General features: G+C 32.7%; 1 protein-coding gene across 2 annotated transcripts in view; it reads left to right on the plus strand.

The window, feature by feature from the left end:
• The window catches only part of PPP4R3B (protein phosphatase 4 regulatory subunit 3B), a 55,810-nt gene extending 29,870 nt beyond the window's left edge, over positions 1-25,940 (plus strand). The window contains exons 8-16 of one of the 2 annotated variants that reach the window (XM_019624704.1): positions 2,312-2,443; positions 3,579-3,681; positions 5,859-5,900; positions 7,526-7,684; positions 11,027-11,196; positions 13,382-13,521; positions 13,922-14,106; positions 15,503-15,705; positions 24,333-25,940. In XM_019624704.1, coding sequence (XP_019480249.1) covers positions 2,312-2,443; positions 3,579-3,681; positions 5,859-5,900; positions 7,526-7,684; positions 11,027-11,196; positions 13,382-13,521; positions 13,922-14,106; positions 15,503-15,705; positions 24,333-24,428 — 1,230 coding nt within the window. In that variant the 3' untranslated portion in view covers positions 24,429-25,940. The remainder of the gene's footprint in view (positions 1-2,311; positions 2,444-3,578; positions 3,682-5,858; positions 5,901-7,525; positions 7,685-11,026; positions 11,197-13,381; positions 13,522-13,921; positions 14,107-15,502; positions 15,706-24,332) is intronic. The other variant, XM_019624705.1, reaches the window with a different exon arrangement.

Here is a 25,940-nt window from a genome sequence, read left to right on the forward strand (position 1 = left end):
TTTGTTCTTCAATTTAGTTGTGGAGGATGTTGCTTCACTGGCCCAAGTTGGCACCATCATTGCGCTCTTCCCGGGCGAGGCACATCAGTCACTGGCTTCTGGACGGCCGCTCACGTTGGCTGCTGGCTACATAGGGTAGCCCATGGCAACCCACTGCTGCAGGGGCGGCAGCCTACGCCATCGCCGTCGCCTCACAGCAGCCCAGCTCCAGGTTGAGCTGTTTATCAGCATCTTAGCTGTGGAGGGCAGTGTCACTGGCCCTCATGTAGGATCCGAACTGGGGCCCTGCTGCTCAGAGCTGGCGTCCCAAGCCAGCTCTTAACCAATGCTCCACTCGGCCGGCCCTACTTTGACATTTTAAAAGTTATATTCCATAACCATTTTGAAATGCTGGGCAAAATTTTTTAAAAATCCTACATGAAGTTATTTGCATTTATACACTGTTAATTGGGCATTTTGAAATTCGATAAAACATAATATGGTTGACATTTGCTAACATTTTAGTGTTAATTTTTACTCTACTGTAAAGTTTTTTATATGATGTACACACCCTAATTTATTTTTGTGTCTTAGTGTTGATTTACAAATTTATTACAGGAATCCTGAGCCAGGAACACAGTCAGGTTTCAGGCCAGTTTGATACTGGCTATTCTTAATTCTCACATGAGCGTAGGACTGATGACTAAATGTTACGTCAGTAGGACTGTGCTGTCTGTGGAACTTAATAAATTAATCATTTTCTTCAGACTTGAAGGAGAGTGATAAATAAAATTTGTAGTTATAGGATATTGATGTACAGCTTAAGGGTTAAATGTTTTTATAAATCAATTGTGAATAATGAATTATTAAATTAAATATTGACTTCAGTATATAACTACAAAAATAAAAACACATTCTCCAGCTTAAAAAAAAAACAGAAATTTGTCATAATAAGAAGTTAAAAAAATACATAAATTAATCTCTATGGATTGGTTGTTTAATACTTTGTATTCAACATATCACATTTTATTTCTTAAAGTTGCATCAGATATTTTTCAACTTTTTATTTTGAACTAAATGCCATAGCATTATTCTGAAGAAAGCTCACTGGCTGATACCTTTTTGTAATATCTGAACACTTTATATGAGGTATACTTGACTGAACACACCAGAGTAAGAAACCGCAGCAAATTAATGTAGAATCAGTCTACTGTATTCCCTCTAATTGAAATATGGTTTGGGTCTGGATTTATAAATGTAATGTGAATTTTATTTCATAATTCCCCTTTGAAAAAATTTTGTTGTGTCTCTATTGCCATGATAGAATTGATTTATGGGTGTTCAAACTTTGAAACATTTTAGAGGGTAGGATTCTTATTTTAAGCAGTTAAGTTGCTTTTGACACAGTTTTGTTGGTTTTTTATGGCATTTAAGTTCACAAACAACTTCACAGGGAATATTATTTTTGGGTAACACAGTATATTAAGTTTGGGAAGGGCTAGCAAAACAAAATAATAATAAAAAGTGCTTTAGACTGAAACTATTACTTTCCAGAATTCTCCCAACTTAAGATATTTATTTTCATTCCACAGAGTTCCCTTATTTCATCTCCTTCAGTTACAACCTTTCTTCCCCCAATAATAAACATATTTTTAAATCCACTGAATTGATATCAAAACTTTTTTCTTTGATATGAACAGTCACTTTGTATCCTAATTTAATGCACAAGATTTCTACTTTAAAAATACAAGCAGGAGACAAATTTTGTTTCTGCAAGCCGCCTTGTAGCTCTTTATATTAAGACCCAACAGCATGTTACTAATATAACAATAAATCTATTGGCATTGAATCATTATATAACACAATGTGCATCCTCTCACCTCCTGTGGAGAGTTTTGTACTGCGTTATTTTTCTGAGTTTTTTGATAGTAAGGATTTTCTAGTTAGAAGCTGAGATAAGCTATGTTTTGGGATTGATCGCATGATGTGTGATCTTGCTTGTTTAGTCAACTTCTAAATTCATACCTGACACGGAAACCTAGAATGAGAATCTTTTAGAAGCTCCAGTGAACAAGAATCGCTAGTCAATAGTTTTGTTTTCCATTTCCCTATATTGATGGTATTGTAAGCTGTGGCATGCTCTGTCTTTTTTTTTTTTTTGTGGGGTGGGGGGTTCACTCTAGTATTTTTATAGAAATTTGGGAAACATTAGAAAAAAGTTTAAGTTTATCTGTTCTTTGGGGGTTTTTTCTTTGTGATTTTGATTTTGTTCTTTCAGCTGGTGTATTTATCTTATATCCAAACCAGGTCTAACAGAAACATTTTCTTTCAGGATATCCTTCTTATTAATGTAGTAATTGAACAAATGATCTGTGATACTGATCCTGAGCTAGGAGGTGCTGTTCAATTAATGGGACTTCTTCGTACTCTAATTGATCCAGAGAACATGCTGGCTACAACTAATGTAAGAAATTACTCTGAAATAATAAACAGTTTTATCTCATCAGTTTTAGATTATTTTATATGTAATAATTATATATAAATATATAAATTATATATAAATATAAGATTTTTGAAAATCTGCAATTTTGAAAAGCAGTAAATAAATACGTATTTATACGCTTGGTATTCAAGTAGCATTGTATTCCTGTAGCAGTAAATTGGGGCAAAATATTGGGTTGTCAGAAAAGTCATGACCTATTTTTTCTGTTTTTCGTTGCAAAAATGCGTCATGACTTTTCCGACAACCCAATACAATATTGTAATTTGTTAAGATCTTAGTGAAATGTTAGCACTTCTATTTAGGGCCTTTGTGTGTTAACCGTCTTAAAAATTAACATACAATAACGTGAATTATACTGAAATATAAAGGTAACAATGATTAACATTGTAAATTTTTTGTGTTTTATATCATAAAAAAAGAAAATACATACTGAATGATCTCAACTTCAAAGTAAAAGGAGTCATAAAAAAAAGGATTTAAGAATTTATTCCAGAATATTAATAGTGATTATCTCAAAATAATGGACAATTTTTCCTTTATAAAATTTCCTTATATTTAGAGAACATGTATATTATTTTTAAGTCATTGCAAGTTTATGGTACCAGTTGTGTAAAAAACAGTAGCCCAGAAAATCAAAAAGTATTATTTTCCAAATTTTCAAGTAATAGATTTGAAAAAAATTTTAAATAGATCTAAATTCTATCCTGTTTCTAGTGGCTTCATGAATCAATTTGGTGGTTTTTCAAATTCCCTTATTGTGAAATCTGGGATTACAAATTTTAAGGAGTTACCGTAAGTTTCTCTCACATTGCTTGATAGAGTATAAGCCTATTTGGAAAAAAAGTGTTCTGAATAATTTTCTTCAGAAAAACTTTTTATAATACTATCTTCTTTCATTTTTAAATTGAATTTGTAATGTGAAATAGATTGATTTTTAAATTCTGCAGAAATAAGATTAAGGTGAATATAACTAATTTTTTATTCTTTCACAGTATCTTAAGTATGTTGTTTGTGTATGACCCACACTGCTAATTCTTAAATATGTTTTATTAATTATAAAGATAATAAAGTATTTTTTGAATTCTGTATGTTTCAGAAAACTGAAAAAAGTGAATTTTTAAATTTCTTCTACAACCATTGTATGCATGTCCTCACAGCACCACTTTTGACGAATACTTCAGAAGACAAATGTGAAAAGGGTAGGGTATCTTACTTATCTGCTTATGATTTCTGTTTTTAAAGAGTAAAATAAGCATTAAAACTAACATACTGTTTACTTGGTGCTTTATATGACAAGGAAATTACTACTGAAATTTAAACTGCAATATAAAATGATTTTCCTTGTTTCTGATTGACTGTGTTAGAGAATGGTATAGAAAATGTGGCAAAAAGTAGTAAACCTTGAGGAAGAGAGATATAAACACGTAGTAGAAGAAGATTGTTCCCAAAGTTGTTAAAGTTGATATCTGCAGTGAGTAACAGCACACAGTATATTGTCTACTTTAGAAAATCCAAGGATACCATCATTTTGGAGAACAATTTGGGAATATAGTAAAAGTTCTCCAATTTCACAACATAAGGATCAGAAATGGATGGGGTTAATCAAAAGTTGGTTAAAGCAGAGAACAGTTAAAAAAAAATAAGCTCTTTATAAGCATTTACTCTAAGCGCTGACTCATTTGCTGATATTTTGTACAGGGTCAAGGCTTTTTATTTTTAACATGTGTTTTTTGTTTTATATACACATTATCTTTCTTGTGTAAACTGTACCCTTAATTCATCTGCTACAATTTCTGGTTTCAGTCTATTAACATGGAGTGAAAACCTAAAGATATTTTAAAAGCAATCTGAATACAGAATTCTATAATGGTTTTATGTACTTCCCATTAAGTAGTCAGTTGTGTATATCTGATTTGGCAACAATTTTTTTATTGATTCTGTATTATGTAATATATACTGTATTTCATTAGTCCGCAATATTTAAATGGAATCATACTATCAAATATAACTAGCATAAACAAAGCATTGACTCTGATCAGAATACAACCCAACTTGTGAAATGAGATATATGTGGGACATACTCTCTGAGACTTGTTGAGTAAGTTAAGAGGAGATCAGTAAAGAGTATGTTTACTAATCTAATAAAGTTCTAGATGGGCACACCTGCACAATACCATCAGTTCCATTTCTGAGTATATATCCTTGGGAACATTTATGCATATGCATGACAGGTACAAGAATGTTGCATTGTTCATGGTAGGAAAAAAGTGTCATATATTTGTGTAATGGAATACTATATAGCAGTTAAATAATCGAATTTTGATTTAGCATCTGACTAGTTCTTAAAAATAGAAAGTTGAATGGGTAAAACACATCACAGAATGTTTTACTTGTAACTTAAAATGAATACATTTTTAACGTTAATTTTAAAATAAAACACTTCCAGCGTACAGAAATGTTTAGATAATAGTATAACAGTCACCCATATACTTCCTATTGGCTCTCTCAAAACTAACTTACCATAGTTTTTCAGATTTATTATTTTTTTTTAAGAAAATTACATATGCTATTGGAGTTTCCTATGTACCCCACATTCTCATTCCACACCACCCACCCCCGTCCCTCAAGGAATGCTGAATTTGGAAAACAAACGCTATGTTTGTTTATATTATTATGACATATATAATGTATTATTTTTTGTTTTCAAACTTGATATTCATTGACTTCCATTACTCTGCAATTTTTTTCTTTTTACCTACTGCTTTTTTTGAGATGTGTCCATATTTATACCGAGAGTTCTTATTTATTTTTAACTCTTGTGTAGCATTCTCTTATATGAGTATGCTATAATTTAGCCATTCTGCTTCTAATGTACATTTAAATTTGTTTCTAGCTTTTTGCTATTACAAACAGTGCTCCGATTTACATTCTTGTGTTTCCCTATACACATGTGCTCTAAGATAAGATGTGTGCTGAGAAATTGGAGTTTACTTATAATGTTCCATTTATTTTTTTTAATTCAAAGAGCAATTCACCTATTCACATGTGTTATTCTGGAAATTAAGAAATTCCTATATACAGAGATATATCCTAATTGTGAGAGGATAAAAGAAGGTATATCAGTCTTATCTCTGGTTGTAGTCTCCCTCTTTTATCAGAATATTTATAATATTGTCTTTTAATAATTCCTCATCTGCACCCAATTCTATAAAAGATTGCAAGTAGAGATATAATATTTGACTGAAACAACTAATTTTTAATGGCTATTATGCAAGTAAAATGAGACTATGATGAAAGATATACTTTGTATATTGTAGTGCTAGGGAAATGTGAGATATTATTCCTGAAGTAACTGATTTTTTAATTTTTTTATTAGATAATATAGTTGGATCCAATAAAAACAGCACGATTTGTCCCGGTAAGTATCAATTCTTATTTTTTAACTAATGCAAATTAGAATTTTTTCCTATTTCAAGTATAATGCATTTGTACAAGGCTAAGAAAGGTATATTTTCAACAAAAACAAAATCAAAAAAACATTTATTTTTCTTTATTATAAAGAAAAAATTCCACTTTCTCCAATATAAAAGATGGGAAACCATTTGTAATTTTATTTTGGGTTTTTCCTATAAATTTAAAACTTGTTTTCTGACTTTTTAAGAAGATGTCTGAACATTGAGGATTTAGTTTGTTCTTATTTTTGAAATCTAGTCAACTAAGGCCAATTAGGAACTCTAGTGTTCATGACAGCTTTATGTTTAAGTATTGTTTATGAGTCTGAGTGTAAATACTGTTGCTTTTACATGTAGCATGCATACCAGCCATGAGCCTGTAGTATGGAAAATGTGCGTGTGTGTACCTAGCATCCTTCTCTACCACACTCATAAAAGTTCTAGGAGAACCAGTTTCAAACAAGAAGACAGTTCAGTTATTGGGTTAATTAGAGATATGAGTAATTTTATGTCCAAATTTGGGAAAATGAAAGCAAGACATTTAATTAATCCTGTAGATCATTGTTATAAAATCCTTTGTAAATAAAATTTGGGAATTGAGAAATTAAAAGAATTTGTTTTTAATGGTAAGGGACTAGTTCAAATATTGGTTGTGATGTTGGCTGTTACACAAATTGGTCTGGAGCAAGTAAAACTGTTTATTTGCATTTAAAGTATAAAAGATCTTTGAAATACCAAAATTATATTTTATATGTTTAATCATTGTTTTATTGAAAAGAATGTTAATTTATTTATGATAACATATTTGCACAAAATTGTGTAATCTTGAAAAAGAAAACGTTGGATTAGATGATGTCAATTATTTTTTCTATTCAATAAGACTGTGATTCCAAAATTTGCTCACAGTTTTAATATTTCTTTGTCTAAAGCATTTTTAATGGTGTGGGTAATTACCTATATAAATTCTTGACATTATTCAATTTTGATGTTCAGGAAGCAGTTTGAAATCATTTCATGAATGCATAAACCAAAGCCTCTTGAGGAAGAAAATCTAGTGTATTTCAATAGGCCTCTCAGGGATATCATGGTTTGATGTTAAAATAATTTTGATGTAATCTTTTTTATTTGATCTTCAAGTAGCCAAAAATGTCCTTTCCTTAAAGATGTCTTTTAAGAAAGCATATTAATTTTTCTTGGGAAATTTGTGTTATATCACTTTAGGCAAAAAGTTTGAGGTACTTCCTCTTTATGGTGGACCTTTTTATAGATTTATTAATAATAATAATGAAAGCATGTATTAAGGAAACATTACGAAGAAAATCTCAATGCATTGAGGGTTTTATTATCATGTTTGTAGATGTCCATTGAGGGTTTTTTCCTCTTAACATTATTAAATATTTTATATAAGAGCCCTAGAAAAGTATCTATTTAGTAGGTAATGAAAAAGTAAAAATCTGTAGCTTCTTTAATTGATACAAAAAGGAGGAAATACAGTTTTACTTTTGCTCTAAAATATAGAACGCAAGCTTATTCTCTTTATTTGGATGTATTGCATATTTATTCTATTTTCATGTGATGACTTTCTTTGTAGATAATTATCAAACAGCACAGCTGCTTGCCTTAATTTTAGAGCTACTCACATTTTGTGTGGAACATCACACATATCACATAAAAAACTATATTATGAACAAGGACTTGCTAAGAAGAGTCTTGGTCTTGATGAATTCAAAGCACACTTTCCTGGCCTTGTGTAAGTAACAATTTAAGTGAACAGTCTTATAAAATGTTTTAAGGAACAACATTTATAACAGAGATAAAACCCAAAGTAACCCATGTGAATTTATTTATTTTAAGCAGTATATATGTTAGTAAAGAGATGATTGTGAGAAGTACTTGTTTTTTATTTAAAGGATAAGAGTAATAGATCATAGTGCTTACGAACCCTCAGTTGCTCACATTTAGATTCAGTTAGCTTAACTGAGATGATACCATGTGCAATGACAACATTTCACTAAGAGAACCAGTTCTGCTCTCTTTTACATCTGCTCATCAAACTCATTTAGTAATGACTATATTTTTGAGATATATTTTTGTGTAACACAGGTTATTTATTGAGCTTGTGGAATATTTGCTCTAGTGTTGATTTTTAACATTCATTGTTGACTTTCCTTTCCTCTTCGTAATTTCACCTGAAAATAGAGATAAATAAGCCTCCTTCTCCTTCCAAATAAAAAGAGCTCTGTGGGTTTTTTCTGAGCATAAAAATTATAGTTAAAATTTCAGCATTTGACTTCATGTGTTAGGAAAAAGTTAATCTCCCTAAGAATAAAGGTTAATCTCCCTACTACTTCCTTTATTTTTAAGGTTTTAAAGTAGCCACTGTTAACTGCCTGTACTATTTCTTTTCCATTCCTTTTCCATACTTGTACAAATTACATGAACATGTTTATACGTACAGTTTTTTTGTTTTAGTTTTACAAAAACAGGATTATACTAGCATACTTCTCAGTTTCTTAATGTTACTCTAAGTCATTGGATGTGATGTGAACCAGGTTTTTTTTCCTAAACGTAGTTGAGTGACATTTCCTAGAGTGGTTCTTCCACAATTTATTTCACCATTCTCTAATACATGGATTACAAGATTGGTTTGGTGTTTTGCCTCTCCAAACAATACTGTAGTAAACAGCCTAGGACATAAATCTTTTAAGTACTGGTTTATTTATTTCCATAGGACAGAACCCCAATAATGGACAACAAAATGTTTATATATTGTTAATATATCTTTTTAAATTATCATGCTGATAATGGAAAATGTATTCCATTTGTGTTTTAATTTACATTTTCCTTGACAACATTGTTTTGTATTTTAGTGCTTTTGCATTTTCCCTGTTGCAAATTGCCTATTTTTTTCTTAGATCTCTTCTTATATTAGAGATACTAACAATTTATCACATTTGGGGATAAAAATGTCTCAGTTTCATTTGTCTTTTCTTTTTGCCTTTATTTATGGTATTGTTTTCCATATGACTATTTTAAAATTCTTATGGCTCTTTTCTTTTTATGGCTTTTGAATTTTTGTCTTGCTTAGGAAAGTTTCTTATGTCCTAAGATTATATAAATATTCTCAATTTTCTGATATTTTTATTTCACTTTTTACATTTGTATATGTAATTCATTTATATATGTAATACATCCAAAATGTTTTTGCGTATAGTTTGAAGTGAGAGTATAGTTTTGTTCTCTTCTAGATAGCCAGTTGTGCCAACACCTTTATTAAATAAACTATTTTCTTTACTGAATTAAAATATCACTTTTGTTAAATAGTAAGTTACCATGTATACTTGTATCTTGTTTCTGCACTTTTATTTCACTAGATGAAATAAATGGGAATGTTTATTCTTATGCCATTATAGTATCTCTGCTGTAAAGTTTAATATCTGCCAAGTCCGCCCATCACTTTTTCATAATTTTCTTGGTTCTTTGACATTTCTTCTTTAGAATAACTTTAAAAAATATTTTATCCAGTTCATTCTGATTGAATTTACATTTAATTTTTATATTAATTTTGGAAGGGTTGTTCTCATGATAGATTTTCTATATCTGGCTTTCTATAAATAGGCCTTTTTGATGACTAAAGAGTAGTTCCATTTATATAGATGGCTATATCATAATTGAATGAATCTCTAGTATTTAAATATTTATATTGTTTCAAGATTTCCATTATTATAAGCAGTGCTGTTTTAACTGTAACTTTGTGTCAGTTCATTCACCAGCAGTGTATGAGAGTGCCCATTTGCTCACATCTTTGCCAACTTCAGTTTTTTTAATCTTAAGTAAACTATTTATATTTCTTATCCCACACAAAAGATGATGTTACAAGTCTAGAACTTCTCTCCACATGTGTTTAGTGTTGCAGTTATCAAATGTAAAAGATATCAAAATATTTTACAAGTCTAGAACTTCTCTGCATATGTGTTTAGTGTTGCAGTTATCAAATATTTTTACCTTATGTATCCTGTTTCTGTTTTATTCTCAGATAATATTTAGAGCCTCTTTCAATAGTCACAACTTCTTTTTTTAATGACTTCCATTCATGAACAGAGGGTGAAATGACAGACAACTTATAAAATTGGAAACCTTCTATTTTGAAAGATTTGGCTAGTGGTATCAATAGAATAAATTAAATTGGAGCAAAGTTACAAGTTAAAGGATCTCAACAAACATAAAAATAGGGATTAAAATTAGCCTTTGGTGTTCCATAAAAATTTTAGCAGTAACATTGCTAAATTTGTTTAGCTTTTTTAGCTAGAGAAAACACTGGTTGAAAGGAAATTTTCAGTATTCTAAAATATGAAGCCAAATTACACTGTTTATTTGTTACTCTATTCTCTTTTACAAATACAGTCTGATCTGCCACAGTACATGTTTACCTAAGGCAAAATAGTTCCTAAACAATTGGCGAACAAGAGAATGTTATAATGTGGAGGTAGTGTTGGTTCACAAATGATTTTTCCAAGGCAAATGGAACTAAAATAGTAGGAGTGGAACTATAGCCTTCATCAGAAAAGTAAAAACCCTTTAACTCTCCTGTTAAACTGGCAGCAGGAGCCCCACTGGCTGTGTTTTCAGAATTTTAAAAGCAGCACCTGCCTCCTAAGCTCCCTCCCCAGAAAGGAAAGGCAGCCTTGGTGCTTGGCAGGTTGTACCACTCCTGTGCTACCTTAATGACAGCACCGACTAATTTGAGCTGCCTTCACTACATTGTCTCCATGTCCACCAGCATTGCTCTGAGCACTGCCGACATTTGCGTTCTGTGGTTTTTGTGTATTTTTTAATCTTTGCCATGGAACTACCTGCCTAGGTAGTTTATCTTCCAGTTAACAATTACTGGGTTTTTGTTTTTTGTTTTTGTTTTTTCAGCTCTGGCTACAAAAGTTGTACAGGTTTTAAGTTGTCAACTACTTACCTCAAAACCCACAAAGTTCTGCTTTTTATTCTAAAAGAACATACACATTGCTTTATGTAAAAATACTTGTATAATAATGAATATTAGTAAGATGGTTGACGCATCCCCTGTGTTATTTTTAATTAGGTGCTCTTCGTTTTATGAGGCGGATAATTGGCCTTAAAGATGAATTTTATAATCGTTACATCACCAAGGGAAATCTTTTTGAGCCAGTTATAAATGCTCTTCTGGATAATGGAACTCGGTACAATCTGTTGAATTCAGCTGTTATTGAGTTATTTGAATTTATAAGAGTGGTAAGTTTATATTAAAAGATTCTTAATAAAGTAAAATAATTATGTTTAGTAATGTTAATACTTTAAATTGTGAAATTTAGTATAGTCTTTTAACCCATATTTACTCTATAGTCTTCTCAGTTCCTTTTTTATGGGCCAAATGTTTCAGGTTCATGTTTGGCATATTTGGGCATTTCAGTCCAGCATGCCATTCATGTGATCTCTTTGATCAATTATAGGGTAGTGATAAAAATAAATAGAAAGGTTGAAAAATAATTGCTTTGGTAGACATTGATAGAAGATGCATAAAAATAGGATGTTATCCTGGAATTTTAAGCTGAAGAGATGAGGGAGTTAGATGGACTACTCCAGCTGCCTTATTTTACAGAAGAGGGACTTCAGATGCCCAAAGTGATTAAGTGACCTGTTCAAGAGCATCCTTTTGGGCCCACCGAGTGGCTGTTGGTTAAGAGCTGGCTTGGGACACCAGAGGGCCCCGATTCGGATCCTACATATAAGGGCCAGTGACACTGCCCTCTACAGCTAAGATGCTGAACAACAGCTCAACCTGGAGCTGTTGCTGGCGACTGCATAGGCTGCAGCCCCTGCTGCAGTGGGTTGCCATGGGCTACCGTGTGTAGCCAGCAGCCAGCGTGAGCGGCCAGCAGCCGCAGTGAGCGGCCGTCCAGAAGCCGGCGACTGATCTGCCTCTCCTAGGAAGAGCGCAATGATGGTACCAACTTGGGCCAGTGAAGCAACATCCTCCACAACTAGACTGAAGAACAAAAAAACTACGGCAACTTGTCTGTTCCCCTTCCCCCAAATCCCCCAGCGCTGTTCCCATCCCCCAATTCCCCAATAAAAATCTTTAAAAAAAAAAAAAAGGAGCATCCTTTTGGTTAGAAGCACAGTCAGGGTTTGAAGATATGTTACAGCTCAGTTTTGGGCAACAAATGACTTGTCATACAAAGATCTGAAGAGAGCTCTATGTGAATGGCAGGGATAAGACAGATAACTATAGAACTGGTACAAAAATTTGCCCTCTTCTACACACTGAAATTATTCTACCAGAAAAAATAGCCACATGGTTAGAAAGGACTTGAAAGAACAAAGTCAAAGCTAGAAATTCATTCTCTGGTTTTGTTTCTTATAAATCAGATTTCTTCTGATGGCATGATATTCTCACATGAAGATTATTTGAGTGACTAGATTGTTTTTCTAATAGTGGTCACTTGCCAAGGGTATGACATTCAAAAGGATAAAGAGGATAGAAGTACTTACTGTCGTTAGCCTTAGAAAAGAGGAACATAGTTAACTAGCTCAAGCTCACCACGTATCTGAACCCAGAGTCACAGCACTGCTCTGATCAATCAGAGATTAACTTTTATATTTTATTCCTTTAAAATTTTTGGTGAGATACTGATAAATTGTAGGGTTCACAAACCCATCCTTATTCCTGTGATTGAATTTGTTTTTCTGAAAATAATTCTGAATGGTTTGATAAATGTACATTGAATCCCAAAACTTCACTCATCTTTTTATTGAGTTGTACAACACAGAACCATTTTGCCTAGGTTTCAGATTTTCCTTCTTTGCATGTTTTTTCATTGAGATGTCCAGTGGAACTCATTTAAAGATAATGCAACCAGATTATGGTGGATATTTTAAAGTGGCCTCTATATTTTTTACTATTATAATATTGAAGTTCTGAATCACAACTTTAATTATTTGTAATAATGAGCCTGCTTTGTATCCATGCATTTGCAATGATCATTTAGAATGGTTCATTTAGAATTAGAAATTATTACTGTCAGTTTATTTCATAAAGATACCATTGGAAGACTGTGGGAATAAGCAAGTTAATAGTTTTCAAGTTAATAGTTTATCCGATCTGTATATGTGTAAGTGCTTTTTAAATTGTAAAGTGCTACGTAAGCACAGAAAATAACCAGAAGACAAACTAAATCCATTTACTTCTGAAATGTTCTATATAATCCCCTAAAAGAGCTCCAGTGAATTGCTTTTCTTTTTTTCCAAGTTTTCTGTAGAGCCCTGGCTCATGTATAAAGAAACTGGGACATTTATTTTTGGGAGATGATTTTGAAAAACTTTTTGATCAGTTTTGGAATTATAAAAAAAAAAATTTAAGTTTTTCTCCTAATGAGTATTGTATTATATTTGAAATCTAAATTTTGTGTTTACACAGGAAGATATCAAATCTCTTACGACACATATAGTTGAAAACTTTTATAAAGCACTTGAATCAATTGAATATGTTCAGACATTCAAAGGATTGAAGACTAAATATGAACAAGAGAAAGACAAACAAAATCAGAAACTGAACAGGTATTGTTTCACTATATTGCATTTATAGCCTATAAATTTATATGCAAAATTGTCTATCGTTTGGATCTTATATATGAAATTTACCCAGGCATTTTCTTTCCATCATTAAATAGTATGGGGTTATATGTAGGAGGGTGGGATATCCTCCCTACCTGGAATCTTTTATATGAAAAATGACTGTTCCATATTGTAACTCAAAATAAATTTCTAGTTTAGGTTATAACATCCTCACATATTTTAGTGTTCTCTGGTTAAGTCTTGTATCAGAATTGAGATGATTATGTTATAAATTTTACTCAGTTAAAATTACTTCAGCTCCTCTTGGTTATATATACTTATTCTCAAATTTAATCTGATCATGAACTTTAATTACTCAGTATTTGCGGTATGTTTCTTACAGTGTACCATCTATATTGCGTAGTAACAGATTTCGCAGAGATGCAAAAGCCTTGGAAGAGGATGAAGAAATGTGGTTTAATGAAGATGAAGAGGAGGAAGGAAAAGCAGTTGTGGCACCTGTGGAGAAATCTAAGCCAGAAGATGATTTTCCAGATAGTTATGAAAAATTTATGGAGACTAAGAAAGGTATTACATTTTTGAATTTTTGAATAGTGCATCATCTTATAATTATTACAGAAATTATTCAGTTGCTTGTAAAGGTCTGCTCATAGTTTATAAAGCACAAAAGACATAAATTTTATTCTGAGTCATAATTTTTAAATTATGCACTTTTTCTAAATTTGTTTGGAATTCCTTTTCATGTTTAAAATGTTTATCTTGAAACTTGCCATTTTTATAATGGTCTTCATTTGGTATTTAGAAATTGCATTGTCTGCTTATACTTTCTTTGCCTTCTATGAACAATGTTGGCTTTTTTTTCTATTTTGAACTCTCTAATAATAGACACCATATAGATCCATAGATACTTTCCAAAGCACTCTGCCTTTTACCGCTGAGGAAACTGAGGAGTAAATTTGCTCTTTGACATTTTAAAAACATTATAAAAGTTTCATAAAGATACAGTGTCGAGAGGTAAAAGTAAAATTTTCCATCTTTCAAAAGAACTAATTACTTTAATTCTATGGCCTGAAAAATTACCATTATTGGAGTACTGTCCTGCATACATCATCTAAATGTTTAATAAAAATTTCTATCTTGAAAAGAAAAAGCATTTTCTGGACTTTATATGAGTTTATGATTTTGAATGTGAGATTTTCTAAAGGCATTTCTTATTAGTGTTTCATTGATTTCTTATTGCATTTTTCCTAAAACTTGTTCCCAGCCCCACTCATTTTCCACTCATTAATGCCATAAGTTCCATTTATTTTAGCCTGTGGGAGCAAATAGCCTATTAAAATGTCTTAAGGAATAGGCACCTTTTAGTAGCCAGATTCTTCTACCTTTACTCATTACAGGCATTGTCCTGACTGACTACTGTCAAAGGAGGCCAAACTTGAAGTACTGTATCTATTTAAGAATCATATACAAAAATAATAGCAACCAGATGTTAAAGGATAGTAGACCCCTATCTTATAAAGGAAACAGATACAGGAATGTGAACTATTCAAGAAATAAAAGACTGATAGACATGATCATATCATTGTCTTTAAGCACGTGAAATACTGACGTGTGGGAGAGATTATTAGGTTTTTAAGCAAAGACGTACAGAGTCAGTGAGTGGAAGCTGCAGGAAGACAGAGTCAGACAACGAATGAGTCCTTGGAAGTGGCCCAGATACAGCAGCATAGAATAGTAGCATAGGGTGGCCGGTTTGTTATATGATTCTTAAGGTCCTTTCTAATCCTGAGATTTCTAAGATTCCAGCTGATAAGTAAAGACCACCATACACATCATGCTCTACTCTTTTAACTCTTATAAAACAAAGACAATGTTTTATAAGTTTTTAAATTATTGTTCTTTTGAGATGCTTTGATTTAGCAATATTTACTGATATAGGTTCAAAATTTTACTTTTGCTTTAGCAAAAGAAAGTGAAGACAAGGAAAACCTTCCCAAAAGGACATCTTCTGGTGGCTTCAAATTTACTTTCTCCCACTCCGCCAGCGCTGCTAATGGAGCAAACAGTACAAACAGTAAATCTGTAGTGGCTCAGACACCACCAGCAAGTTCTAATGGGTCCTCTTCCAAAACTACAAACTTGGCTACGTCAGTAACGGCCACCAAGGTATGTGAAACTGCTCTGCACATAAACAAACTTGGCTTTTTCCATCTGTAAAATCATTTTTTGTTCACTGAAGAAAATTTGGATAATAAAAATAATTTCAAAGAAGAAAAAAGTTGCACACGTCATCAGAATATTACTGCTAACGTTTGATTTTTCTTTAGGTATGTGGGTTTGTTTATCTGACACATAATTGAGGTCTTTCTATAAACAATTTTGTATCCTGCTTTTATTTATTATAAGAATTTTTCTATGTTATTAAAACACTGTTGATGACTGTAGAATTTCATTTTATTTAGCTGTATCATAATATTTGTAAGCACTCCTCCCCCCAGTAATATTTTGGAGCACATAAGTTGATACCAATATTTCATTGATATGACTACCAGTGTTGTTGCATTTTAAATTATGTTCTTGGATATTTGAGTAGAATGTTTTCACACGTACTGTCAAATTCCTCTCAAAAAAAGTCTATACCAGCTTATGTTACCATAAGTGTTGTATGAGTGTGCTTGGCTCGCTGCTGCCTTGCCTGTGTCGTTATTTTTAATCTTTGCCAGTCAGATAGTAGAGACAGTATGTATCTCATTCCCAATTGTGTGTCCTTCGTTTAGTAGTCAGGTTGCATATTAGCCTTTTGAATTTGCTCTTCTGTAAGTTATCTGTTCATAGCCTTGCCTTTTTAAGGTTGGCTTATGTTTTCTTAATATGAATGAATCTTTAGTGAAGGATATTAGCCTTTTTGCCATTAGCATAAAAATAATATATTTCCCATTGATTACTTTTTTATAAACAAGTTTAAATTTTACATGAAACTTTTTTTCATTTATATTTTTCTTATATGTAACCATCCTTTTTTCCAGAATAGAGTAGCTTAAAAATAAAAAGACATAAACATAGATCAAAAGGTGGGAAATGCCATAGTATTACAAAACCCAACTGAAGTGATGCGTCTTGTTTTGAACACAAAATACAAGTCTGAGTTTACTGTTTTACAGAAATGTAGAATCCTTATTCAGTATTATAGCGAGGTGTGCTCTTGACAAAAATTTATAGAAGGAGCATTTTCAATGGGATTCTACTGTTCTTGAAATGCATTTTATGTTTTTCAGCTAGAAATTTTAAAATTAATTTTCATGTTTTGATAGGACAATTTAATGTAATATTGTGACACATTAAGAATATTTGCTTTGGAGTTATATTGTTTGGGTTCAAATCTTGGCTCTGCCTTTTCTTAACTGTTTGACCTTGAGTAAGTTATTTACTCTCTCTGGGCCTTAGTTTTCTCATTTTAAACAGAGATAAAATAGCACCCACTTTATAGGCTTGTGAAGATCAAATTATTTAATAAGTGTAAAGAGCTTAGAACACTATTTGGCACCTTCTCAGTACATTCTAGCTTTTCCTTTTTTTAAAATCATAGTAATATAAGTACTTACTTTCAAAAGGCAAAAAGTATTGAAAGTACTGAAAAAAATTAGTCCTCTTTTCCTCTCCACAAAGATAGCTTTGTGTTCTTCTAGCTCTACTTTCTATTTCTAAATAATATGTTAATACTGGCACATTGTTTTACCAAGATTAGACATAATTTATTAAATTCTTGTTATGGTAGATGAGAATTTAGCACACATGAATATTTTTCATTCGTGAATATTTTTCTGTACCTTTTTTCTTTATAACTTTTTTCTACAGTAAATAATTGCCACTGTTTTTTCATTTGTTGCAGTAGTTGTGTGCCTCTCACTAATTTTTTCAATACCTTTCAGGTCTGTTTCCACATAGTCTCCCCGTCTCTCTTAATGTCTCTCATACTGTTCTACCCTAGAGTGGTCGCTCTGTAGACTTGTTGCATAGCTGTTGTCTTATGGCTGCCTCTGCCATCATCCTAATACTTCCTTTTGCCTATTTTCTTTTCTTGTATTGATTGTTTCTGGATCTCCTTTCTCTGTTCTCCTTATTGAATTCTCCTCTCCTTTTGGTGGAGCATATCATCTAATAGTTTTCCTGAATAAAGAATTTAACAAGAAGTAAAACTTGAGACTTTTTATGTATGAAGATGTCTTTATTCTATCCTCATAGTTGATTGACATTTTAACTGAATGTGAAACCAGATTGGAAGTAATTTTCTTTCAAAAGTTATTGCTGCCAAGAAATCCGAAGATATTCTTATTTCTGATTCTTTGTGTGAGATTTTATTTTCTCCTTCTTGGAAACATTTGGGGTTTTATCCCTGTGTTCTGAAATTCTATTGTGATATACTTCGGGTTTTCTCAGTTGAACATTCTGTCCTTCAGTTTGGGGACATTTTATGCTCTTTCACTATAACTGTTGTTTGGATATTGGGCATTCTACAGATTGATCTTATAATTTTCATAATTTTTTTCTCCTGTTATTTTTTAATCTTCTTATTCTATTTTTCTGGGTTATTTTCTTGATTTTTTAAAATTTATTATCCTAGATAACTTATTACTTATGCATGAGGAAAAAAAAGTACAAGCACAAATACATTTTTCACCTTTTTTGACAATAACAGCAAATAGAGTGCCAAAAAACTGTATACACATTTTAAGAAAGGAAAAAACTGTGTTAAAATTGCTAATTCTCAATATATATCAATAACAAAAGATGAATACAAGTCACATTTGACTTCTGCAATTACAAGAGGTTCTCAAAGTGGTTACCGTCAGCGTCCAGACACTTATGGAGCAACTATTGCTTGAGCAACATTGACCAAAGTGTTTACTTGTATACGTATTTTTGGCACCCCGGGTATATTCCATAGCTTTTGGGGGGACAGGGAGAAAAACAGTGATTGCTCTTGTAAAACTAATTGTTCATTCACTCTAGACTATCAAAAAAATTGAAACTAAGCAAGATAGGAGTTCACAGAAGTAAAGTACTACACAACCTTCTTCAACAAACTGTGGCCACATTTCTAAATGATGGAAAGTTCTTCATCACCAATGGCCCTTTAGCCATTTTTACCATCAGTATTGATTGCTGCAATCTAATAGATTAGTTCTTAAAATTAAATAGTTCAGGTGTGAATTTGTCTATTTTCCTTTGCAAGGCTTCCTAAAGCTCTCATGTAAAAATCACACCACACTCTTTGAAAATGTTATAGTTTTCAAAGCTGGTGAAGACATTACTAATGAAATTAAGCAGTATATATATATACACACACACACACACACTCACAGACACACACTAATATGAATGCTATAGAGACATAGAATACTGCTTTGGTTGTAGAGCTATAAAACATGCACATTTTCCTTAAGGAAAAATATTTACAAAGTGAGAAGCCATTAGTGGATGATAAAACAAACACTTGCTACAGTCACAGAGGAGAACTCTGCATCTTGCTTTTTCACATAAACTTACCCAGGGGAGCTTTCCATAGCAGGACAGAAAAGAACTTCTTTCATAGAATTCCAAAGTATAAACCTTCATTTATAACTAATCCCTGTTGATGGATTATAAAGTGGTTTACAGCTTTTTACAGTTAAAATCCATTGTGTGTCACCTTCTATAATACATCATTTCACCAAAAGTGTACATCAGTATAGAATGTGCATTTACAGTTTTTGATCATTGTTATCAAATCTACTCAGTAAAATAGGAATAAATGGATAATTTAACATGGTGTATATGGTTGATACCAAAAGCTAGCTTTATACTTAAGGAAGAAATATTTGAAGCATTCCCACCAAAGATGGGAACAAGACAGGATGCCACTGTCACTGCTGTTTTTTTAGCCATTGCTCTGGGGGAGTGGTCAATGCAGTTGGATGAGAGAAAGAAATTAAAGCTATAAAAAGTACAAGATATAAAAACATCAATTTTGTTGATTAAAAGAATTTTTAAATCATATTTAAGGAAGATCTGTCTATTTCATTGAGTAGACAATAATACTTGAATTCTATCTCCTTAGATTTATTACTATGGTGAATTATAGTAATAGTTCCCTAACGTATGATTTGTTAGTTTAATGCTTTGTTGGTTCAGGAAAAAAGTCATTGTTTATTCATAGGTCTTTGTTGGTAATATCATTTGTTTTGATTCTGTCTTTCATACTGTAAACTTTCCTCAAGTGTCTTAGTGGTGCTTAGATTTTCTTTCATTAAAAAGTAAGGCAAATTTTTTACAAGAGTGCCAAGTCAATTAATTCAGTGAACGAAAGAATAGTCTTTTCATCAAATGGTGTTAGAAAAACTGGATATCCACATGCAAAAGAATGAAATTGGACCCTGCCTCACACCATGTTATAGAGCTTAACTCAAAGTGGATAAAAGACTTACCGGTAAATGTAAGAGTTAAACTATAAAACTCTTAAGAAAAAAAATATAGGCATAAATATTCGTGCCCTTGAATTACACAGTGATTTCTCAGATGTAACACCAAAAGCACAAGTGTTACAAAAGAAAAAATAAATTGGACTTCATCAAAATTTAAAAACTTTTATGCTTCAGAACACACTATCATAAAGTAAAAAGACAAACCACAGAATGGGTTACAGATCATATATCTGATAAGGTGCTGGTATCCAAAATATACTATAAAGAACTCTTAAAACCTCAACACAACAACCCAGCTTTTAAAATGGGCATTTGAATATCCAAAGAAGATGTACAAATGGACCATATCAGCACATGAAACTGTGGTCAGTATCAGTAGTAATTAGGAAAATGGAAATCAAAACGACAGTGCAATTCTATTTCATACCCACTAGGGTGGATATAATAAAAAAAGATTGACAAAAGCAAGTGTTGGTGAGGATGTAGAGAAATTGCAACCTTCATGCTTTGTTGATGGGGATGTAAAATGGTGCAGCAGCTTTGGAATACGGCCTAGCAGTTCCCCAAAAAGTTAAATTCCACTCATAGGTATATACCCAAGAGAATCGAAAACATGCCCACACTAAAACTTGTATGTGAGTATTAATAGCATTATTCATAATAGCCAAAAAGTAGGAACAACCCAAGTGTCCCATCAACTGGTAAATGAATAAACAAAATGTAATATATCCATAACATGAATGTACTTGGCCATAAAAAGGAATGAAGTGGTGATACATGCAACAATATAGATGAACCTGAAAACTTTATACTGAGTGAAATCGGCCAAATATAAAAGGCCACATATTGTATGATTCCATTTATATGAACTGTCAGAATAAATAAATGCATAGAAACAGATTAGTGTGCCCCAGGAGCTGGGAGGAAGGAGGAATAGGGAGTGACTTATGTGTATGGGTTTTTTTGTTTTTGTTTTTGGTGGGGGTAGGGATGTTGATAAAAATGGTATGGAATAAGAAGTGGTGATGATTGCACAACTTTTGAATACTCGTATAATAAAATCACTGAGTTTTACACTTTACCAGGGTAGATTTTACAGTATGTGAATTATGTCCCAATTTTTTAAATGAGACAATTGAAAAAACAATGAACAGGGCCTATTGATGTAGGCTTCATATAAACAGCTAGACTCGCAGCGGTTCTCAACCTTTCACAGGGGTTGCCTAAGACCATCGGAAAACACATATTTTCGATGGTCTTAGGAACCGAGACACCTCTCCTCTATCCGTCTCCAGGCCCACATGCAGATACGCCCACATATGAGTACCCGGCGACCCCTGTGAAATGGTCGTTCGATCCCAAAAGGGGTCGCGACCCACAGGTTGAGAACCGCTGAGCTAGAGCAAGTGCCTTGCTTTTGTTCAGGGATTGCTATCTGTAGATTCGGTTTGTTTTTATCATGTGGAGCCACCTAGCTTTTACAGGCTTGACTAGCCTACTGCGTGTGGCAAGTATAAACTTACCTGTTGGTGTTCTGAGAGCCTAGACAGGAAAGAGAGCTTGGGGGGGGGGGGGGGGGGGGGGGGGGGGGGGGTGCTTGTGCTCAGTATGCAGAATTGACTCTTCCATTTTCAACCTGGCGCCTTACCCACGCCCTTGACTGTGTCTGAAGTCCTGATGTGCAGAGCCTCTCTGATTCATTTTCTTCATAGTTGATGGTGGAAGAGCTGGAATCTCCTGGCGGGATGGGGGTCGGGGGATGGATCATAGAATTGAGGACCCAGTTGTCAGGTTTACTAAGGTGACTTATCCCAGTATTTTGGTGCCTTTACTTCCTAGTCCTTTCTGGGGTTAAGACAAATCAGTTTGATTCTCATTTGTATATCCCCGCAAATCATTCTTGACTTTCTCCTCTGTTATGTTGCCTCTGATTTCTCTTTTCCAAAAATGCCTTGATAGCTTTCATCTGCTGTTTTTTCCTATCCTTTTTTTGTCTTTGTTGGCATATACCTTTTTCAGTTTCTTTACTTTTAGTGAGGTTTTAGGAGACATAGGAAATAAAAGCATTTATCAGTATTCCAGCAGCTTAGTCAGCTTAATCTCTCCTGTAATTATACAAATATAGTACTTTTTAAAAACTAGCACTAAGAAAAATACTGGAGATGAATTTTACTTATGAATATAGATGCAAAAACCTTTAACAATTTAACATATCCATATGATACTCTATATACAAAGATGGTTCTCAATCAGTTCCGTTAATAGATGAGAATATAATACCCTGGAAAAACAATCTAAATGTCCAACAGGGAATTTAACTATATGATGGTATATTCATACTATGGAATACTAAAGTTTCAAAGAATGGAATGAAATAGGACTTTGTCTACTAACATCAAAAAGATTTCTACAAGGGCCGGCCGAGTGGCTCAGTTGGTTAAGAGCTCGCTCAAGAGTTTGAGCTCTGAGCAACAGCAGTTCGAGTCCGGCCCGAGTTGAGCAGCCGCTGAGCTACCAACAGGTAGCAGGATGGCTCAGCTTAAAAAAAAAAAAAAAGCTTTCTATAATATATTTTTAGGTGAATAAATTGTACGAGGATAGGCATAATTGCAATCTGATATTTGTTTAAAAACAATACATTTATAGTTAGTTGGTTATTAAAAATTTGAAATTGATCAGATTCTTCACAGCATGCATCTCTGGAGTACAGGCCTTTTTATTTCAATATTTCACATTTTGTACTTTTATTTTTACAGTAAATGTGCTTTTTAATGTATATGAGTTTGTTTTTGATGTGTATATATAGATAATAGAGATATAATTGAAAATTAAATTGTGTAGCTGAGTGTTTTAATAGAGTATTTATTAATCTTAAGTAAAAAGTAATTTTAAATGTTAATGATTTGGAACTGAAAAGTTAGTACATTATGACATATAATCCTAAGCATAATTAAAACTTTCCTTAATAACATACTGTCATTTTTGTGAATATCAGACTGCTGCCTTTATACTGTAATTATGTCTTTTGTCTCCTTCGTCCAACTTGTTTGACTTAGAAATCAAATAATAATGATATTAGTAATAGCATCTTAAATAGCAATTATTGAATACTACATACCAAGCACTGTGCCAAGTGCTTTACATGTTTTGTTTTCGATATATTGGGTTGTCGGAAAAGTCATGACGTATTTTTTTCTGTTTCTCATTGCAAAAATGCGTCATGACTTTTCCGACAACCCAGTATTTTTCAAAATAGTGCAACAATGTCTAAGTACTATAATACTATTATACTAATTTTACAGATAAGGAAACCGAGGCATAGAAAGATGAAATCACATGCCATTGGAATTTGAAGTCAGGCAGTCAGACTACAGTCAGTATAGTCTTAATAGTTTAGCCATATGGCCTTTTGCTTATCAAGCTGTGTGTGTTATTAAGCTGAGAAAGCAGCAGCAGGATTCTCATATAAGTTTTATATAGTTCACATACTTTTGGATAACTGTTTCTAGCTGCTCCAAGGCCTGTGTTAATATTGCAGTGTTTCAGTTATACTCTGATACAAAGTGTTAATGCCAGATACCTGGATTCTTGAAGTATGAAACTACTTAGGTTGAAGTATGAGTTATTTCAGTTATATTTGTTTATCCCCTGTAGGTCTGAAGGGTTTACAGTAGCCCCCTTAACCTGAAATGTATACAGATTTCATGGGATAGTTCAAAATGAATAAAAACCTGAGGACATGTAATTTTCTGGGTAGTGTCCAGAGCATTAATTAAGATTTTCAAAGGGGTCATTACTCATAAAACACCGAACATTTGAATTACCTCATCTTTACTTTTCTGTTCGTTAGAGAGACAGCCCTAAAATTTTTAGTCTTTAGTTTTTATGAACTGTTTCTTGTGTTTATTATCGTCTGCCATTTTAAATTATTCTTCAGAAGCAGAATAAAAACGATGTGTATTTAGTGATGAAATACATACACAAGGAACAGTGACTTAAAAGAGACTTCTTGTCACTAACTGGCTATTCTCTCTAGATTAAAATTAGAGAAATGAACTAGTTCACCTCCAAAGTCCTTCTAGCTCCAAATGTCATGATTCTTTGCCAGTCCCACTGTTTGGAAATGTAGTTATTTTTTCACAGTGAAATTTTGCTGAATTGAATTGTGGGGTATCATTAAAAAACCAGGAGAAATAGAAAAGTTGAGGGTACCTAAGAGTGCCACCAATTGCACTCACTAAGTGTTCATAATTTTAGGCAGTTCCTTTATCAGATTGAGATATATCTATTTAAGTTACATGTTCAAAAAAATTTTTTTTTACTCTTCAATAGGGAAGTTTGGTTGGTTTAGTGGATTATCCAGATGACGAAGAGGAAGATGAAGAAGAAGAAACGTCTCCCAGGAAAAGACCTCGTCTTGGCTCATAAAATATTTACTGGAGACCCTCAACATGTGGTCTTACTAAAATGCTGCAACTGTTCAATGAGCTGAAAATCTGAATCAGAAAGCTTTCTCACTTGAATTTATAAATGTATAAAGAGTAGCAAAAGACACTCGGTATCAGCTAGGAGAGTTTAGTTCTGTAAAAAACTAGGCTTCCCAGGAACTTGATCACTTGCTCTTACTTAAGGCTGTCAAAAACAAGGTTAGTAGCAAGAACCTGGGCGGTAGCTTCTCAGCAAGGAAACTCTCAGGTTTTAGGACGGTTTTAGGGGAGGGACAAGGTTGATAAAATAATAATAATGCAGGGTTGCTCCAGGGGGGTTATCGATCTAGAAACAAATACAGACCTTCAGTTGAAAACCTAATAACATTACTTGTATAATGGTGCTGGCCATGTTGTTCTTTTAATCAGTTGCCTCTTTTTAAAAGAAACTTTTATGGAATACAAATTCAACTGTCATAAAAAATGAAGTTAAGCTGTTGGGACCATTTTTTTGAAGATTTAACAAATTCAGCCTTATAGTTGGAGGGAAGGAAGTACACCCAATATTACAGCACATGTTGAGTTTTCTACACCAGAAATTTTCAGTATGTATTTTGATGAAAACAAGTGGATTAAAAATGACAGTTTTGTTAATGTAACTTTAAAATCAGCACTTTTAGAGATAACAGATGCCAAGAATCTCTACAATAGTATTTCAAAATGATTTTCTCAAGAAACGGGAGTAGATTGAACAAAATGTTTTCAACTGCCTAGAGTACAGTCTTTTGTGGAAGATACTTTTAACTTTCTGCTTTGTTAGAAAACTCTCCAGAGCTGCAGGCAAGTTAAAGTGTAATTTATAAAGACTAACATACAAAGAATAGTGCTGCATGGAGTGGAATTTAATATCTAGAGGACATTTTGATCCAAGAAGTTACTTCAGTGTCAAAGTCAGTATGCAGCACGTGAAGCTTTTCTGTAAACAAACAAGGGTGTTATATGAAAGCTGCTTTTTTTTTTTAAAGAGTAAAAGCACATTCCATGTACTTAAATGAATTTAAAATAATAAGTTGAGGCAAACAGTTGAGAGGTTTTATTTTTAGAACAAGCAAGTTAACTGTAAATATTTTAATGTTAGTTTGCTCATCTATGATCTGAGGTCATGCTGAGAAAAACGTCCCCCAGACTACAATTCAGTGCATTGGGAAAAAAACAGTAATTCCAGCTACAATCTTCAGATCACCCTTGTAATGTGTTATGGGTCCATTTTTCTTGGAATAAACTGAAGCAGTTTTCCCTGTTTTGGAGATTTTGTAGTTAATTTTAATTTTGGCTATGGTTTGGAAAAGATGGGCTGTCTGTGTAGATAATGAAGTATAGTTTTTCCATAAAAACAGATGTTTATTTTGTATTAAAAATACCACTGTACTTGTTTTACACCATTTGTATACATGTGGTGATATTAATGCTGAACTGTAAAATTCAGGAATTAAAATGTGACCCTGTAATTCTA

Source organism: Hipposideros armiger, unplaced genomic scaffold (genome assembly GCF_001890085.2).
Source record: "Hipposideros armiger isolate ML-2016 unplaced genomic scaffold, ASM189008v1 scaffold_602, whole genome shotgun sequence".
In the NCBI taxonomy this organism is placed as follows: Eukaryota; Metazoa; Chordata; class Mammalia; order Chiroptera; family Hipposideridae; genus Hipposideros; species Hipposideros armiger.